The 20,141-nt window shown below is 47.5% G+C and overlaps 1 protein-coding gene across 1 annotated transcript in view; it reads left to right on the forward strand.

Moving 5' to 3' along the window:
* Positions 1–454: 454 nt before the first annotated feature.
* EXOC6B (exocyst complex component 6B) overlaps positions 455–20,141 on the forward strand; it is a 325,352-nt gene continuing 305,665 nt past the window's right edge. Inside the window, exon 1 of the mRNA XM_027660526.1 lies at positions 455–635. Within this exon, the coding sequence (XP_027516327.1) occupies positions 523–635 (113 nt within the window). The 5' untranslated portion in view covers positions 455–522. The remainder of the gene's footprint in view (positions 636–20,141) is intronic.

Genomic DNA, 20,141 nt, shown 5'->3' on the forward strand with positions numbered 1-20,141 from the left:
CATGGTGTCCCTTCCATGGGACTGTGTGCCCTCATGATCACGGGGCTGTGTCCCCTCAGGAGGGAGAGGACCATGGTGTCCCTTCCACAGAACTGTGTGCCCTGATGATGGATGTCACGACCATGGGGCTGTGTTCCCCGAGAAGGGAGAGAACCATGGTGTCCCTTCCATAGAACTGTGCGCCCTGAAGATGGCTGTCACCACGGTGGGGCTGTGACCCCTAATGGGGCGTTCGGGCACTGCCATGGCTGTGCCCCGACAGCGATACCCTCTCAGCGGTACCACCGCCGCCTTCCCCCTCCTCCGGATCCTCCCGCCCTCCCTTCCTCCTCCTCCTCCTCCTCCTCCTCCTCCTCGGCGGGTGCCCCGGCAGCGCCGGCGCGGCCCGGCCCCGCTGCCCCGCACTACATTTCCCGTCGTGCCGGGCGCGGCGGGGCCGGAGCGGGGGCTGGAGCGGCCCCGGCGCTGCCGCCGCCCGGAGCGGGGAGTGCCGGGCAGGGCCGGGCAGGTGGAGCGGCCCCCATGGAGCGGGGGAAGATGGCGGAGCTGGAGAGCCTGGAGACGGCGGCGGAGCACGAGCGGATCCTGCGGGAGATCGAGAGCACGGACACGGCCTGCATCGGCCCCACGCTCAGGTGCGCGACCCTGCCCGGGCGCCGCGGGGGCACCGCGGCCGCGGTGGTGGCGGGGAGGGTGCCGGCGGTTCCCGGCGGTTCCCTGCGGTCCCCTCGAGCCCCGTCCCCTCCCCTGCCTCCCCCTCGGGCTTCCCGCGGGCATCTGTCAGAGTTCTCCCGGCGGGATTTATCCCTGGAAACCCCCTTGCTCGGTTTCCTTGTCGGGGCTGACGGTGACGCGGCGGGGACGGGGCGCGATCGCCGTCCCGACCGAGAGACGAGTTAATGCCTCTTGTTTGCTTAATGGATCCTTTGTTCTCCCGTTAAGCATCTTTTCCCCCCCGCGGTTCTTGCGGAATCCTCGGGCTGGGAGAGCCCGTGGCTTCGTCTGCGGGAGATGCGGAGCTCTCCCGGTCCCCGAGGAGCGCAGATGGATGTGGCTCCTTCCCATTCCCTTTGCCAGCAGCTCCTTCCCATCGCTCCGGCTCTGGCGTTTCACCCCTTTAGGTGTTTGTTTTGCCCCAGTGGCTGCTGTGTTGTTCGTATAAAAGATGTGGTAGCTGGCTGTGTAACTCATCACTCGATTTCTTTAAAAAGATGATATTTTAGTTGAACTGTGCACGTCTAAGACCTGTTCCTTTTAGCTGGACCACATCAGCATTGCTGTCCTGAGATACTAACTCATCCCTCCTTCCCCCTCTTTAAATTGACACAGAAGTTCTCCAGAGAACTTTGTATCAACCCAAAATGTTTGCTGAGCCCAGGCGCGTGTGTTTTATCCCCTGGAATATCGATGGTGCAAATGGGGGGAGGGATATTTCTGGCTCGTTGCAACCACGTTGCTCAGGTGGGGGAAGGTGGAGGGGCGTTCCCAGGATTGCTCAGCTGCAAAATCTAAATGGTTGTGTTGTCGCAGAGTTAAATTGGGTGCTAAGTCAGGTGTTTGTCATGAGAGGAACGAGGTTTCACCTGGGTTTCCCCTTCCCCTTCCAACGGCTCTGCACCGACACAGGTGCTTCCAGTGTTGAAATCGCAGCACCAGGTGGGAGCAGTTTGGGGATAATCAGGATTGGAGCCTCCCGTCCCACCCCCTCTGCAGCAGCCCTTCCTCTCTTGAGTTTTACAAAGTCATGGTTTTAAATGACTTGAGTGGCTGCCTTTAAAAATAAATGGGTTTAAGGCTGTGTGACTCGCAGTGATACTGCAGTGCTGGCACAGGATGAAAATGGGAGAGCTTTTAATTTGTGGAGCGATGGAGTGCTGGATTTCCCTCAGAGTTGCCCATTTCTTCGCTTTTGTGACTTCTTGCAGTTTTCTTCCTGAAGTTCTCCGTGAGACTTTTCCAGGTAAACTGAACAGTAGGAGATGCTGAGAATTAGATTTATTGACAAAACTGAAAGAACTGGTTTGAATGTGTGGGAACTGCCAGAATGAAGAGTGTGGGTGGTTTTTTTTTCCATTTAAGAGGACTAAGTGCAGTTGATCTTGTTTCTCAGTATTAAGGTTAGATGAGGAGTTGGGTTTAATGTTGATCTTTGCATACCCACAGGAGAAACATTAATAAGTGTCTGGGCAGAGAAAGGTTTGGGCTTTGCTTGCATTAACTTTTGGAGTGTGGTGATATTTCATTAGGAATATTATTAATAGTATAATTGTAAGCTATACCTGCCCCAAGGATTTTTAGAGTTGAAACTTTACCAGCTCAGGGTAAACACGACACGCTGGAGAGTCTGGAAAAGAGGATGGTGGAAACTTTTTTTGGGGAAAAAAAAAAAAAAAGGTGACTCACTTCTTGTAGGCATCATGGAAGAAATGTGTCTCCAGGAGCCAGGCTGGCTTCCCTTCTAGGAACAGCATTCCCAAAGCGCAGCTCAGAGCTAGGCTGGACTGCCAGGACTTGTTTGCAGAGCTGTGCTTTTATCAGTTTCTGCCTGGGCACAGCGAGATATTCCGGGTGCAGCCGCTCCAGGGTGTCCTGGATTGCTGGACTGCCATCGTGGGAGGGGGATGGAGGGGTTAAGAGATGGAGTGGAAGGTCCAACTAATTCATCTGTCTGGGTGGGTTTGTGTCCCACCCAGCGGGGAGAGAGTTTTTTGTGTTTAGAAAAATAGCAAGTGTAGTAACTCTTGCCCTGGGGCAGGGGAAGGATGAGATTCCTCCTTCCTTGAAGTCCCTTCCAGCCCTGTTTTTTTGTGCTCAGTTCTGGCTGGGATTCTGGGAGTCGGTGGCATGGGCCGGAACTCCATTGTGCCGGCGCTGTGCAGATGTGGGGCCGAGCCTGCCCCTCCTCAGGGACAGGCACCCCTTCCTAAAAATAAACTGCCCCGGCCCTGGGGCGTGTGATGAGCTGTGCCAGTCCCATCTCTGGCTCTGGGGCCGTCCAGGTCTCCTCCCTCGATTTTTCCTGGCAGGGAATGTGGTGTTTGAAGGACACCGAGCGCCTTCAGTGAGTCTGTGGGGATCTCCTCGAGCCCACGATGCTCCTGGAATCAAAATAATCCACTTCAGGATGTCTTTCCTGCTATTCAGCCTCTACTAATTATACCCATTGCTCCTAATTCCACTTCCTTCTGCTGTTCTAATTCCTCTTTTTTCGTCCTTGCTGGTGTTCCACTTGATTTTACGGAGTATTTTTGGATCTCCTCTCTGTGTAGGTTTTGAAGAATCACTTAATTCTGCAGGATCAGAAAGAGAAACCCTTTTTTAGCTTAAAACCACCTCCTGGTTAAGCTGTGACACCTGAGTGCTCTAATTTATATTACACTTATTTGAAGTTTGTTTCTCTTTAGTGAATTTTGTGTCCGTTTCAGCTGTGTTTGTTTTTTAAGTGATGGGAAACTGGTGGTGGCCTGTAATGTAACAGCTCTGGTCACTGGGAGTGAGGATGGATAACAGTGAGGTTTTCTTGTGTCACACCCCATAAATGTGGGCTGTATAACTTCGCCCCCCTTCCCTGTGCTCAGCCAAGGGTGAGTCCTTGTGATTATCTGAATTGCAAATCATTTTACAGCAGTTCTTGGTCCCAGCCTGAGGATGTTTTGCCGTCCTTCCCTTCCCTGTGCTCCTCTGCAGTGTCACCTCACGCTTCAGATACGGCCTGGGATTAAGTCACTCCTTAATCCTCCTTTTGGTTAAACAGCTTGAGCTCTGCGAGTCTGTCACTCTTGAAAACCCTTTTCCTGCTCTCAAGCTGCATTTGCAGCTTTTTGAAGTGAGTGAAGGATTTTTAAGCAGCGCTTGATAAATGCAAGGAATTTTTAAACCCCATTTGATCAACTGAAGCAGCCCTGGCTGCCCACACAGGTGTAACTGCAATGTTCTTTGCTGTCTCCTCACCACTTGAGATGCACATAAAATTATATCACCACTGTAACAATCTCCCACTTGTACCCTGGGAGGTTGGAGCAGGTCTTTTCCTCAGTGTTCTAACAGGAATTGTTCCTACATGCAGAGTTGTCTCCTTGGGAGCTCAGGTATCCTCATGCTCCTCATCACTGCATCTGCACCTTCTCTCTTGGTTCTCCTGCACTGCAAGTTGCTGGGGAGGATCAAGATTTCCAAGGGATTGTTCTCTGCTTGATTTCATGGCTTGTTACTCTGCCAGCTTTTGTGTCATCTGCGAATTATATCATCAGTCTTTTTGTTTCCCTTTGGATGTGTATTTGCTTTCTAGGTTGTTCCTTGGTGCCTGAGGTTTTATCAGGCGTGTTGGGACTGGTACTTAGCAGTGCCCTGCTGGAAACCTGAGAAAAGTTCTATCTCAGACAGCAATTAATCATCCAGTCTGTGCTTTTATGTAGAACTAGAGCAGATATGAAACTCCTATTAAATATAATCGTGTGTGTTCAGAGGGATCACAGGGCTGTTTAACCCGAGAATGGAGTGAAGCACTAGATTGGGTCGTGTTTCTACTAAGCAGCTCCTGACTGGGATTAAAGTAGGACTGTAATTAAGATGTGTTCCCTAAATCCTTGATCAGCTCTTCCATGTCAGTGTCTGGGATTAGTGTTGCTCTGGCTGACCTGGATGTACCTGCCTGATCCATTTACTGGACTGGCATCGTGCCGTGGCCATTCCCTGCCATAACCTCCCCGTGCCCAGGTTTGTCTGGAACAGTGGAGCCAAAGGTCCTCACTACCTGTTTTTTTTTTTTTAGGGTTATGAATCTTGTGTCTTGGATGCTTGCAGATCATGGAATCACGGAATGGTTTGGGTTGGAAGGGACCTTAAAGCTCATCTCGTTCCACCCCCCTGCCATGGGCAGGGAAACCTTCCACTAGCTCAGGTTACTCCAACCTGGCCTTGGATGCTCCCAGGGATCCAGGGGCAGCCACAGCTTCTCTGGGCAACCTGTACCAGGGCCTCCCCACCCTCTTAGTAAAGAATTTCTTTTAATTTCTTCCAAAATGTTCTCATTTTGGACTACTGGATATAACAAACCTCACTTTCCCCAGGGACATCACCTCAGGTTCTTCTTGGTACCCTCTGGCTCTGACTGTCTGTGTGTTGAGAGCCCTGAGCTGGGTCTGTGGGGGCCAGAGGTACTGATCCTGCTGGCATTGTTTGGTGCCACCTTGGATCCAGGCTGGAGCAACATGACAAAGCTTGGCTCAGGTCCTGACTCCTGAGCTGGGACTTGGGGATGTCCTCGGGTTTATTTTCTCCTGTAGCTTCACATGGAGCTGAGCTGGAACTGTGACTGTTCCCGTGTCATTCAGGTTTCTGGTGCTGAACTTGGGAAACAGAGGCTTGGCTCTTAGACATAAACTTAAGGATGGAGTCCAGCAAGTACTGGGGCTCTTGCTTAGCCCCTCTGAGCTCCCCAGCGCATCCTAAGCTGGAAGTTGAGACATTGCTACAAGTCCTGTGGTAAACTTGGTTGGAAAAGGGATCTGGATGGAAAAATAACCCAGCTAAAGAATGTTTTGCTGTGTGGTGGCACAAATGCTGTTTTCCAACCCAGGGAGGAGGTTTGTGTGGGGGTGAGAATGAGGGACTTGGTGGTGGCAAAAGTCGAGATGGAGTTTTGCTGGATTTATAAAAGCTCAGATGAGTTTGTCCCAGCAGACACGAACCTTCTGTGTCATTCCTGGTCCATAGTGATGGACACTGATGTGGACTGGTCAAACTGCCTGGGATTGTGTCCCTTCTCCCACCTTTTGTGAGGGTTTTTTTCAGCCGGATCTGCTCACCCCCACTCCAGCTTGGGCTCATTTTGTGGCTTCCTGCTGTCTAGACTGGCACAAGGGATTTGGTGGCAGGGAGCTGGTCGTCCCTGAGCTTGGATATGTCCTTCCTTGCAATTCCCCCACCTGGCAGAGGACTGGTTTAGTTGGTTGGGGAGTGTAACTGGTTTGTGGTGGGTTGACCGAGCACGGAAACCACGACAGGGTCTGGAGCATCACTTTGAGTCTTCTGGGTGCTGAGGATGAGGGGTGGCCAAGCTGGTCCCAATCTTTGTTGCAGTGGGTGAGATGAGGATAATGGTCTGTGTTGCAGATGTGAAGTGAGGAGTAATGACAGACCTCTGACTTGACAGCTTCCCTGTTTATAGTTTGGAGTGGGGGAGCAGTGGTGGCACTTCTGAGCACTCTTGGCACTACTTTTACTGGTGGTGTTGGGGTTTACCCTTCAGCTGAGTCTGCCTTGGGTAGGAGAGAGGAAGAAGACCCTGGATCAGCTTTGGCATGAGAAGGATCTTCTCTTCCACGTGCTAAGAAGTGTCTCCTCAGGGTCCCAGCACAGCAAGAATTGAGGAGCAGCTGAAAATCACCCACAGTATCTGTAAAAGCCCCCTGAGGCCAAAGACTGTGAGAACTTACACGTGACAGAGCTCAAACTGTCCTGGTTTGTCCTGGCTTTGCATCCTTTAGCTGTGCCACTCTTTGCCTTGGCTCCATGAATCCCACCTCTCCCAGTCCCATCCCGTGTTTTATGTCCAGTAATTGGTGAAATACAAACTCCCAGCAAAGAAGGAACAGCACAGGCTGTCTAGACACTGAGAGTGCTGGCCACAGAACTTGCTCAGGAAGCTGCTTGTAACAACTGTAAATTGTCTGCTAATAAAAACCTCCCAGTGTCTTTTGAAGCATCTTTCAGCCCATTTCCCTGCCACCCAGACAGGGAATCTGCAATCTCCTGAAAATGAGCCTGGGCCTCTGTTCATATGTACATAATTAAGTGTCTTTTAAAAGACAGTTCTGCTTGAATTATATTAACATTCCCTTCTGGTCAGGCTGATGCTGTTCAGCTCCCAGGTTTTTTTTTTTGTTGTTGTTGTGGAGGAGGAAAAAGTACCAGGAATTTCTCCTGTGAAATGATCTGGTATCAGCATTTACCATCCAAGAATGGCTTAATGTGTGGACCATCAGCAGCTTAGCCTGAAGGTATAATATACTTAATTATCCCAGGTTTTATGGATAATTTTTCCTTCTGCAAACAACTTGGAGATGGTGAACCCTTACAATTCCCATATCCCTTTTTCTTTCAGTGCTGCTGCAACCTGAAGGGAACAGCTTACACTGCTCAATTATTTATACCTTGTATTTGCTTGGGCTGCCTCACAGAAGTACATTCCTTTCTGGAATTTAATGAATCACTGTCAGAGGACAGATTATCCAGTGCCTGATCCTGTTCTGTGGGATGGGGGTTCTCAGGAGCTCATGGAATTTATTCCCTGTGCGACAGCGGGATGTGATCCAGTGCTGTGAGGTGATGAGCTAAAAGGGGATATTTCCCTGGAATTTTTAGGGAAAGGCTGCTCTCCTGATGTGTTTTGATGTCTCGTGGAGTTGTCAGTGTGTATGACTTAGCAGGATTTCACCTCGAGCTGCCAGCTGAGCTCATCCTCAGAGCTCTGCTGTCCTACCTTATCGTGGAAAACTGGGAGCCTGGGAGAGTCCTGTGGCATTTAAATCCACCCAGACTGTCCCTTCTGTCGTGTCTTTCTGATTCTGCTTTTAGTGGTTGAGGGGGTTTTGTCTTTCTCTAAAACCACCTCACTAAAGTGGCTGTTTGGTCCGTGGCTGCAGCAGTGGAATGATGCTGTCGGAATCCTTCTCCCAGAGGAGGGCAAACACAACCTTTGGGGGGAAAAAACTGAAAAGACTGGGATTGCTTAATCCAGAGGGGACAAGCCAGGCACACAATTCATCTTCAGATGCAGAATGGACTGTTGAGAAGATGAAGAAAAGCTCTTTGCACAGGCTGGGATCCGGGATACAATTGAGGCAGCAGGGATTTAGGAGGGATGGAAGGAAGTGTTTTCTGGTTCATGGGGAGAAAATCATGGAAATGCTTGTCCTGGCTCTACCAAAAGCCTTTCTTCATCGTAATATCTCAGGGTAGGGAGCAGTGGGTGCTTATCAAAGGAGATACACAGCAAACATGCACTCCCAGTGTTTTCCAGTCTGCACTTGGGACACTTTGGGCACAGTTTGTACCAGGAATTCTCACTTCGAGAGCTTCCCATGGATCTTTCCTCCACCACTGGCTCGTAACGTTTTAATCTGCTGGTTCTTCCACATTGAAACATTTCAAAGTGATGAGTTCTGCACTTTAATTGTGCATTGTGTCTTCCTTTAGGGTTTGTTTGGTGGTGTTTTTGCTGGGACAAGCTTTAGTCTTTCCCAAAGGATTACGAGAAATATTAAGTCAGTGATATTTTTTCTTTTTTTTTTTTTTTTTCCTTCCAAGCTGAAGGTTCTTAATGAATTCACCCCTTTCTCCTGGCAGAACTGTTCTGATTGCTCATTATCCCTGTTGCTTTTCTGGGTGTTCCTCGTGCAGCTCTCACCTCTTTGTGATGATGCTGGAAAGATCAGAGGGCTCAGGGACGTCTTTTTTTTTGCTTTGCTTTCCCCCTTTTCCTTGCAGTCTCTGTGCTCTGAGCCAACATTCCTGACTCTGCAGCCCCGACCCTGCTGTGTCCCTCCTCCTCCTCAGTGGTGGTTCATTTGGAACCCTTCACTCTCCAGGGATTATAAAGGATTTGTCCCCCATCCTCCCCTCCAAGTGTCCTGCTTTTCCCTGCTGACACCGGGCTTCACTTATCTCTTTGTCACCCGATACTCGGCGTTGTGAGATCCTTTGCAGCTTTTTGGCTTTGGAGTCAGTCCAAGTGAATAAAATCCAAGTGAATAATTCTGTGTCCTCTGCAGAATGTCACTGTGATGCTCGTCCCCTCCTGTCAAACCACTGCTCACCACACCGAGCCAGAGGAGCAGCCACCATTTATTATTTGATTTTTTGGACTTTCACGGTGCTTTTAACACTCCAAGTGCCTTTGGGTGACCAGATTTCCCCTTGTTAACAAGTCTGGCTCCTTCCAGCACTCCTGGTGAAGAGGATGTGTTGAATGCCACCCCAAAAATCTGTTCTCCTTCGGTGTGTTTGAGTTTTTACATGTTTATTAACTATTTCTTAAGAAGATTTCTACTTTGCCCAGTCACGTAGAAGAGTTTTCCTTAAGAAGCTCCCTCTCCCTTGCTCTGGCAGCTTTCCTGCTCCTGGTGTTTGAAGAAGCTCTTAGTTATTCGTATATTAACTAATTAGCTCTTCACATGGCTCTTCTTGGCATGGATTATTTTGCACGTGTGCTTGGCTCGAATTTGGGCTCTTGAATTTTCCAGAGCTGGAAGATTTTTTTTTTTTCTTCTTCTTCTTCTTTTCTTTTTATTCCTTGAAAATCTCCTCTGCTGCTTTTTAACCACGGTGAGGGGCATGTGAATGTTTAATCTTTCATAGTTAGTATATCTCTGCTTCAGAACACAGAAATACGTCTTTGAAGCAGTTTTTCATTGCCACCCACAAGCATTTAGTACTTTGAGCTGTTCCCTTTTGATTTCCCTTTTTGGACAGGGAAGAAATGAAGCACCAGAGTGCTGTGATATGGGGTGGTAACAGTTTTTATCCCTGCTCCCACAAAGGTGCTGGGTTTGGGGGTTTTATCCCGACTCTTGCCCATCATTAACACTCCAAAGGGTTGGAGCAGAAGCTCTTCCCTCTGTGGGTTGTCCTGACTCTGTGAAGAAAATCCTTTGGCAAACCTCAGACTTGGCTCAGCTCCCTCCTTTGCCTCTGGAACATCCCGTGGGAAGGGTTTGGAGGTGGGGTAGACACTCGTCTGTCGGTGCTGGCTTGGGGGAGGTTGACCTTGTGGAGGAGGTGGCTTCTGGAAATCCCTTCCCTGTGAATCCAGAGGGTGTTTGGCTTCTCTACCCTTGACCTTTCTGATGAGCTGAGGTCCAGAAGTGACAGGGGGTTGTGTCAGCAGTGCCTTGCAGGTCCTGTGCCTGTTGTGAGTTCGGGGGGTGTTTTGGGGGGTCAGAATGTCTCCACCTTCCTCCTGAAGCTCAACTCGCTCTGCCTGTGCAGATCAGCTGCCTCCCGTGTGGCATTCCTTGCATCAGGATGGCAAATGGTTCCTGGCTTGGATCAGCCACAGTGTGGGCACAGGCTCAGACCAGTGACCACCTCCCTGTGCTGGCCCTGCTGGGGCACCTCCAGCCCTGGGGGCAGTCCTGGGACCCTCCTAATAAGCCACTGGGGGACTGGAGTGTGTGCAGGGAAGGGAACAGAGCTGGGAAGGGGCTGGAGCAGCAGGAGCAGCTGAGGGAGCTGGGGGGGCTCAGCCTGGAGAAAAGGAGGCTCAGGGGGGACCTTCTGGCTCTGCAACTCCCTGACAGGAGGGGGGAGCCGGGGGGAAGTCGAGCTCTGCTCCCAGGGAACAAGGGACAGGAGGAGAGGGAATGGCCTCAAGCTGTGCCAGGGCAGGTTTAGATGGGATATTTAGAAAAATTCCTTCATAGGAATGGTTATAAGCAACTGTCCAGGGCAGTGGTGGAGTCCCCATCCCTGGAAGTGTTAAAAAAACATATGGATGTGGCACTTGGGGACATGGTTTAGTGGTGAACACAGTGGTGCTGCTGGCTGATGGTTGGACTTGATGATGATGATGATATTTTCCAACCTTTTCCAAAGATTCTGTGATTTCCAGTAAACACCTGTCCAGTCTTCTGGAGAGGGTTTGTCCTACTCTCAGTGTTTTGAGGAGCCACCAGGACTGCTCTCCTCCAGAGGGTGATGCCACCAGAGGGGTCCCTTCAGCTCTGTCTGGGGTAACCCTTCTGCTGGATGCTGTCCTTGGCAAGTGCCACAATTCCTTGAAAAATCTGCAGATGGGAGCCCAGGCTCCACAGGATTTCCTGTGGCCGTACCTTAGGAAGTAACATCCTTTAATAAATCTCCAAATGCAGTTTTAGATCATCCTAAAGGATTATTTTCACAGTGCTCTCGGGGATACTGGGGGGTATCTTGGAGTTATCCTGTACAGGGCCAGGAGTTGGACTGGATAATCCTTGTGTGTCCCTTCCAACTGAGGATATTCCCTGATTTCTTGGTAATCTCCAGCCTGTTGTCCTGCAGAAGGGAGGATGCCCAGCGTGCCTGTCTGCTGGAACTTCCTCTCTCTGCTTCCAAAACCACTTTTGCTTTGGAAAATCAGTGCAGGGATAATTATTTCTCCTGCTGGGTTGGCTTTAGGGCTGGGCAGTTGCTCAGGCAAGAGCCACACGCTGGTTTGTGCTTTGTGCCACTTGGACACAGAGAGCTGAGCAGCAGGTGAGCAAATCCAGAGCCAGGCAGAAAGCTGAGGATGAGGCTCCTCAGAATCCTGCTTTTTTTTGGGTGGATTGGTGCCTTTTTGGAACTTTAAAGTGCAGGCAGCAGCATGGAAAGGTCCAAATCTGCCAAGGTGACTGTTTTCTTCCTGAAATCACAGAACAGTTTGGGTTGGAAGGGACCTTAAAGACCATCCAGTTCCAACCCCCTGCCGTGGGCAGGGACACCTTCCATTAGAAGGTTCCTGTGGCATGTTTAGTGACCTGTTATTGCCCTTTTTAAAAATAATTCTTAGTATTTAATATTTTTTTTTAGTAATTTTCTTCTGGCCTGAGCACCCAGAGGGCTGTGAAAGTGCTCGGGGTGTCACGGGGGTGGCAGGAGCACATCTGGGCCTCGAAATAATTCCTTGCCTCTCTTTGTCTGCCACAAATAAAACTCCAGAAAGAAAATAAGGAGCTACTGGAGAGGGTCCAGAGAGGGGCAGAAAGGTGATGAGGGGTCTGGAGCATCCCTCTGATGAGGAGAGACTGTGGGAGCTGGACCTGATTAGTCTGGAGAGGAGGCTGAGAGGGATCTCATTAATCCATATAAATATCTCCAAGGGGTGCCAAGGGGATGGTGCCAGTTTTTTTTTTTTTGGTGGTACCCAGAGACAGGACATAAACAAAAGCACGAAAATTCCACCTCAGCATGAGGAAGAACTTCTTTCCATGGAGGTGGCAGAGTCCTGGAACAGCTGCCCGGGGAGGGTGTGGAGTCTCCCCCTCTGGAGACATCCCAAACCCACGTGGATGAGTTCCTGCTCCAGGTGATCCTGCCTGGGCAGAGGGGTTGGACTGGGGGATCTCCAGAGGTCCCTTCCAACCCTGACTGTTCTGTGATTCCATGAAAAACCTCTCCCGAGCTGTTGGTTGGCAGAACCTCCTGAGGGCGTCGGGTCCAAGGATGCCGACGGATCGGAGCGGGATCTGCCCTGGCTTTGTGTCTCAGGCTCCCAAAAGCAAACAGACAAAACCTCCTCCTTAAAATCTGTCAGTGATGGGAAGAAATTTCCCAGGTCTCCCATAAAAGGTTCACTAAGAAGCCAAGTGTTGGGTTTCTTCTCCTTTTTTCCCCCCTCTGTGGCCGTCCTGAAGGAACAGAAAGGGAAAGGATGAGTGTGAGGAGCATTTTTTCCCTCTCTCTGCTGAGTAATGAAGAGCTCCAAAGGGAGGGAAGTTGCTGGAAATGTGGAGCAGCTCCTGGCAGGGTTTTGGGGAATGGACAAGGCTGCAGATTTGGCTTTCAGACCTTGCTTTCAGGCTGATGTCTTGAAGCCCGTGTGGATGGGAAATTCCTTGCTGGTAGATCCAGTCTCCTGGAAAATGGGACCTCTTAAAAGAATATTTTCCAAATATTGCTGTGCAGGCATGGAAATGACTCCAGAGCTTGTGCCCTGCAGTGGGAATGTGCTGGAGGACACAGAGCTGGGAATGTGGTTGTGACTGTGGGTGAGTGAGAAGGGTTTGGTCAGGTCTGGGACAAGCTCCAGGAGTGGAGAGCTGATGTGGGATGTGGGATGTTTGGTGAACAGGATGAACAAGTGACCAGATCTTGGAATAAGAACGGAAGAAATTGGTGGCTTTGAAATCCAGAGTGACTTTACCTTGGAGTCTTGGCTTAAAAACCAACCTTGTGGGATTTTCCTGCGTGAGTGAGATGTTCCCTTGGGTGGAAGTAGAAAGTCCAAGCTCAGCTCCTTCAGTAAGGACAGATGATCCCAGATTAACCCTTACACTTCATAGACCTCGTTGCTAATCCCGTTTTGGAATGGTTTGGGTTGGAAGGGACCTTTAAGTTCACCTTGTTCCACCCCCTGCCATGGGCAGGGTCACCTTCCACTAGCCCAGGTTGCTCCAACCTGGCCTTGGACACTTCCAGGGATCCAAGGGCAGCCACAGCTTCTCTGCCCAACCTGGGCCAGGGCCTCAACACCCTCCCAGCCAGGAATTCCTTCCCATTATCCCATCTAACCCTGCCCTCTGGCAGTGGGAAACCATTCCCTGTGTCCTGTCCTTTCATCCCTTGTCCCAAATCCCTCTCCAGCTTTACTGAATTGTCTTCCTTCTCCTACCTGCCAACAATATTTTGTTATTACATTAATCAGATTAATTATTAAGTTAATTATTGAATTACACCATTAAGAACATTTAGTTTGGAATTTATCCCTCGACAAAACCCCCACCAAACCAATTCCTTTCTCCAGACTCTGCCCTGTGTTTCTCCTGCCTTTTTACTTCTTCCTTGGGAAGCAGCAGCTAAAAATGGCCATTTTCTCTTGGTGCTGTGCCACAGCTTGGGCTGTGCCAGACAGAACTTCCATGAGCTTTATCTTGGAGAGAATTCCAAAATAGGTGCTGGAAGGGAACTTGATAAATGACACATCCACGGGTCACAGTAAAACACGTCAGGGATGTTTGTGTTTTTATAAAAATACCTCAAATACTATTGTGTGTCTTAGGGGTGTTAATTCTTTTGCCAAAAATAGCCGTAGTAGGAAAAAAACCCCACCAGTTCCTTGGACCTGCTGTCCTTAAAATCGTTATTTTTTTTGCACTTAATCTTCATTTCTCCGTTTGCTGGATTTTATTTTTTTATCTGGTTATCTGAAAGGCTGAAGTTTTATAACAAAATATTCTCTCCTGGGAAGCACAGTCTAATTTTGTTCCTCCCTGATTCTCCCAAATAATAGAAATGCATGCAAAATAACCTTGAGATAAAGCTATATTTTGTTATTTTCCTTAAAATTAGTTGTTTGTTGGAGAAACAGGTGAGGTTAAGTGTTGGCTTTCTGACACCTGGTTCCAAATCCCTGTAGCTGGGTTGTAGAATGCAGCTTTTTATTGGATTCAGGCTCTTTTTTTGGTTTTTTAGGTTTTCCTTTCTTAAATGAATCTGTTGTATCCAGAACAAGCTTTTGGTCCTGCAGCTTGAAAGAATAATTAGAATTATTTTTTGGAATTATTATTAGAATATTTAGAATTATTTATTCTACTTTATTATTAAAATATTTAGAATTGTTTATTCTAATTTTTAGAATAATTAGAATTATTTTAGTGCCGATGCTCAGATTTGGGCCTGGTAGAGAAGTATAATGGATGCTCTGTTAGATTTTGAGGTTAACTGATCTAAATTGGGCTAATTAAGCAGTGCTTTAATTTTTATTGGGATAAGTAACACTAATAAATGATAATTGAGTTAGGAGGGTAAAATATGAGGGGTGTAGGTGCTTAAGTGCCCGTTGTGCTCCCTGACCGTCCTCAAATCCCTCAGTCTTTAAGGTAATAATTATAATAATCCCCTGTTTAATTATCCACGTGGATAAAACTGTGAAGCAGAGGCTGCAGGGCCCTGCTGGGGAGAGAAAAATAAATGGAAGCTGGAAATAAAAGCAGGAAGTGCAAGTTGAGATCCAAGGTGGCTCGACCCGAGTGACGTTTCTTTGAAGAATAACTTGCCTTGGAGTGTCTGGCAGCGAACACAGAAATAAAACTCCTCGTCAGGAGGAGAATAAAACCCCAAACAAAGAGCCCTGATGGGAACAGAGCAGTTGAAAGGTGTTGCCAGTGGGGAATTGCTTGTAAAATCCAGGATCTTTTGTGTTCGTGCCCTCGTGTAGGTTGTGGGATGTGCTGGGTCTGAAGGGTTGGGCACCCCCAGGCTCTGCAGGGCTCGGCTGGGCCGGGGCAGTCCCAGGGCAAGGACAGGCTGGGTGGAGAAGGGATCCAGAGCAGCCCTGGGAGAAGGATTTGGGGGTGTTGGTGGGGGAGAGGCTGGAGATGCCCCAGACCAGACCCCCCCGTGCCCTGGGCTGATCCCCCAGCGTGGGCAGCAGGGCAGGGGGGGATTCTGCCCCTCTGCCCCTGTCTCAGCTGAGACCCCCCTGCAGAGCTGCTCCAGCCCTGGGAACAACAGCACAAGGACGTGGAGCTGCTGGAGAGAGTCCAGAGGAGGCCCCGGAGCTGCTGCCAGGGCTGGAGCCCCTCTGCTCTGGAGCCAGGCTGGGAGAGCTGGGGGGGTTCCCCTGGAGAAGAGAAGGCTCCAGGGAGAGCTGAGAGCCCCTGGCAGGGCCTGAAGGGGCTCCAGGAGAGCTGGAGAGGGACTGGGGACAAGGGATGGAGGGACAGGACACAGGGAATGGCTTCCCAGTGCCAGAGGGCAGGGCTAGATGGGATACTGGGAGGGAATTCCTGGCTGGGAGGGTGTTGAGGCCCTGGCCCAGGTTGCCCAGAGAAGCTGTGGCTGCCCCTGGATCCCTGGAAATGTCCAAGGCCAGGTTGGAGCAACGTGGTCTAGTGGAAGGTGTCCCTGCCCATGGCAGGGGGTGGAACAAAATGAGCTTTAAGTTCCCTTCCAAGCCAAACCCTTCTGGGATTCTCTGCTCAGACCCTGCTGTCCATGGGGTGGGCAGGAGTGGGGGAGGACCTGAGGAGAAGGCAAGGGCAATGCTGAAAGATGAGATGGGGTAGGAGAGACTTCCAGGGCGAGGAAAACTTGTCTTAAGATTGAGAGTGTGTGAACACTTCACCCTCTGGCTCGATTCCACCGCGCTCTTAATCCCCAAACATGCTGTTAATTGTCTCCTTGTGCTTCCAAGTGTTGACTGAGAAGATGCTTCCTCGGAGCTCCACATCCTCAGCCACAGAGGTTGTGGGAAGAGCAGCAGGACTCTGCCCAGGGGGAGATTTCTCAACATCTCAGAGCAGCAAAACACTGGAACTGCTGCAGAAACAGAGCTGAAAACGCTGCTCAGACTGACTTGCCCCTGGCTCAGTCCATCCTCTGTGCTTTCTCTCTCCCCAAAATACAAATGTCTTGATTCAAACACAAACTTTACTGAAAGGCCGTGAGGTTTTTCACTTTTGAGCAGAAAATACTTGTGTGAGTAACGAGTCAGGAGAGCAAAATGTTGATTTTTGTGCGTCCTGGCTGAGCACTGAGTTGTGTTTCAAGGCTCCTGCCAAAGCTGCTTCAACCCCTGGGGTGTTTATATCCTTCTTCATAATCACTGTGACACCCAGGAGGGGTTTAAAAGGGTTTTTTTTTGGTGTCTGTGCCTCAGTCCTGGGGGACCATCCCCTTCCACGGGGCAGCTCTGCTGGCTGAACAGCAGCTGCAGCGCTTCCATCCCTGCACAGTGGGAGTATCCCCATTTTCTGCTCTATTTCTTGGGAAAACCAGCTTGGGAAAACATGGAATCACAGGGCTGTGAGGTGTCTTAAAGCAGGTGTTGCATGTTGAGGTGTTTTTCTTCTCTCTGTGTGAGCTTGGCAAGGTTGGATGCCGACATCCCTACGACTCCTTTTCCCAGAGGATACAACCAGGCAGGGGTTGTGTGGCTGCTCCAGCCCGACCCCATCAGTGCAGAGGCCAAAGGGTGTCCCAGGGGTGCTGAAAACACAAATTCCCCCTGGAATCACCAACACTTTCTATGTCCAGTGAGGGGATTTTTTGGCCTGACCATCTGCTCGCTGAAAACCCAATAAACCCCCAGTAACCACAGAAATTAGAGCTGGTTTGGGGAAGAAAATGCAAAAAACCACTTCCTTCCTATTTCTGGTGCAGTGAATGTTACCCAGGGGTGATTTTCTTCACTAAAAGTTGTGGTTTTTTTCAGTATTTCTCTTTTTTTCATGGCCCCTTCTGTGAATGGTGTGTTTGCATCCAGTCCTTTGCTGTAATGGGCTGAATGTTACAGTTTTCCAGCAGAAAAACATCCCTAAGTGTCCAAGATTTACAGTTTTCCCCCATGTTTACTCACAAAATGTATAATAAAGGAGCAATTTGTTTATTTTGGGTGCGTGGCTGGCCAGGAGTTTGGGAGAAGCCAACTCTTCTAGGTGGGGAGGGATAACAAACACATAAATTCCCATCCAGGAGCTGGAAAATGCCATTGAAAAAAACAACTTAATGTTGGCAGGGACGCAGAATAAAAATGTGCTGCTGTATTTAGGGTAATTGCATTTTGGAATGTTTCCTCTGGCAGGTTTTTTTTTCAAGTTTTAAAAATAAGATTTATGGTCCGTTTGCCCAACGTCTGGCACGAGGAGAAGGAGTAGGTGTGTTCCTGGAAGCTCTCATGGATGATCCACGTTGGTCCTGGCAGGGTTGGGAATTGTTGGGCTGTGGATTGGTGGCGTTCAGGAGGTGCTGTTTAAACTGAGCAATGGGAAAATCCGAAGGTGAAGCGGTTCTGGGTGGGAGGTTTGTCCTGCTGGAGCGATTCCAGAGGAGGCCCTGGAGATGCTCCAAGGTCTGGAGCCCCTCTGCTCTGGAGCCAGGCTGGAGGAGCTGCCCCTGGATCCCTGGAAGTGTCCAAGGCCAGGTTGGACAGGGCTTGGAGCAACCTGGGCTGGTGGAAGGTGTCCCTGCCCGTGGAACTGGATCTTTAAGGTCCCTTCCAACCCAAACCATTCCAGGATTCTGGAGCCCCTCTGCTCTGGAGCCAGGCTGGGAGAGCTGGGGGGGTTCCCCTGGAGAAGAGAAGGCTCCAGGGAGAGCTGAGAGCCCCTGACAGGGCCTGAAGGGGCTCCAGGAGAGCTGGAGAGGGACTGGGGACAAGGCATGGAGGGACAGGACACAGGGAATGGCTTCCCAGTGCCAGAGGGCAGGGTTAGGTGGGATATTGGGAAGGAATTCCTGGCTGGGAGGGTGTTGAGGCCCTGGAATGAATTTCCCAGAGAAGCTGTGGCTGCCCCTGGATCCCTGGGAGTGTCCAAGGCCAGGTTGGAGCAACGTGGTCTAGTGGAAGGTGTCCCTGTCATGGCAGGGGATGGAACAGGATGAGCTTTAAGTTCCCTTCCAAACCAACCCATTCCATGCTTGTGTCCCAGGGATGTCTGTGTGAGCTCCTCAGGGCCCTTCACTCACAACCAGCTCCTCTCCATTTCTCTCTGTGTGAGACTCTCTTGTCCTTTCCAGCATCTCCTGGTGCTCCACACGTGAGGTTTCCTGGAGTGACTCTCCCGTGCCGTGGCTCACAAACTATTCCACGTTCAGGGAGAGTCGCTGTGCTGGAACCCACTGCTCTGACCCCAGTAAACCATCAGTGGGCACAGAGCTCTGGGGTTTTTTGGACAACGCTCTCAGGGGATTGTTGGGGTGTCTGTGCAAGGCCAGGAGCTGGATGGAGGATCCCTGTGGGACCTTCCAGCTCAGGATATCCCACGGTTCCAAACCCGAGGCTGGTGTGGAATAGTTTAACCGTTGTGAGGGCAAGCAGGTTGCTCTTATTTTTCATTTTTTTTTCTTTTTTTTTTTTTTTTTTTGTTCTTAAAGTGATTTACATCTTTAAAATAACGAGGCATTTCAGGCATTTCCCTGTTCCTGGTGGGTTGTTTCCTCTTCCTTTGGGAGGGTTTGGCCCCAGGCGGAACTGTGGAGTCCTGGGGTGGTGACTCACGGCCTCCCTCTGCCACCAAATTATGAAGAGAATTTTACACAACTCATTTATTTAATCTCTGCTGCAAATCCTTCATATCAAAACTTCTCCCCTTCTCCTTCCTGGGCAAGAGCTGCTTTATTTTTAATTTCTTAATTAAGTGATGATTCATGAGTTTAATCCATACCGTTACTTCTTCTATGTTATTTTCTTTAATGCATTTGGACACCAAATTCTGCACCTTCTCCCAATTTTGTGTTTTCTACCTGGGAACCTCATATTTAGACACCTCTGTGTGTGTACAAAAAAATATATATATATTTATATATGTAAATGTAAGAGTATATATAAATATATTTATATAAAATGTATAATATAAATGCATATACAATATATACATATATTTTATATATTAATGTATAAATATATAAACATATATTTTTATATAAATATGTATAAAACATATGTATATATGATATAAGTTTATATAAATGTATACACATATAAACATTATGTGCAAAACATGTATCTATAATATATGAAATATATTTATAAGTGTATGAATATATAAAAGACATACTTTTATATATAAACATGAATAAAAAATATATGTATATATAATATATTAATATATTTACATAAATACATAGAACATTTATTTTTAGATGTAAAATATATGGATGTGTAATATATATTAATATATTTATATAAAAGTGTAAATATTTAGAACATATATTTTTATGTATAAAATATATAAAAATAATATGGACATATAATACATATTAATATATTTATATAAACGTGTAACTGTATAAAACATACATTTTTAGATAGAAAATATATAAAAATAATATGGACATACAACACATATTAATATATTTATATAAATGCGTAACTATATGGAACATATATTTTTAGATAGAAAATATGTAAAAATAACATAGACACAGAATATATTTATATAAAGGTATTTATATAAATGTGTAACTATATAGAACATAGATATTTATATATAATATATACAAAATATATATTTAGATCTATGTTTAATACATATTTTATTTATAAAAATTATGTATTTATATAAATATATTAATATATGTAGATAATAGAGAGAAATATGCATTTATATATAAATGTATAAAGATATAAACATATTTTGTATATAAAATGCATATAAAATATATATTTATATAAGTGTATAAATATATATTATATAAATATATATTATATCTAAGTATATCATATGTATGTGTAAATTAATATAAAATAGATATTATATATTTATATATAAAATATATATAAATATATATGTATATATAAAATATATACATAAAATATATATACATTATATATCATATGCATTTATATATTATATATAAATATATATATAATATACATAAAATAGGCATTCATTATATATTATATATTTATATATTATATATACATATTTAAATATATATCTATATATAAAAATATATAC

The sequence above is a fragment of the Corapipo altera genome, unplaced genomic scaffold, assembly GCF_003945725.1.
Source record: "Corapipo altera isolate COAL_440 unplaced genomic scaffold, ASM394572v1 295, whole genome shotgun sequence".
Taxonomy (NCBI): Eukaryota; Metazoa; Chordata; class Aves; order Passeriformes; family Pipridae; genus Corapipo; species Corapipo altera.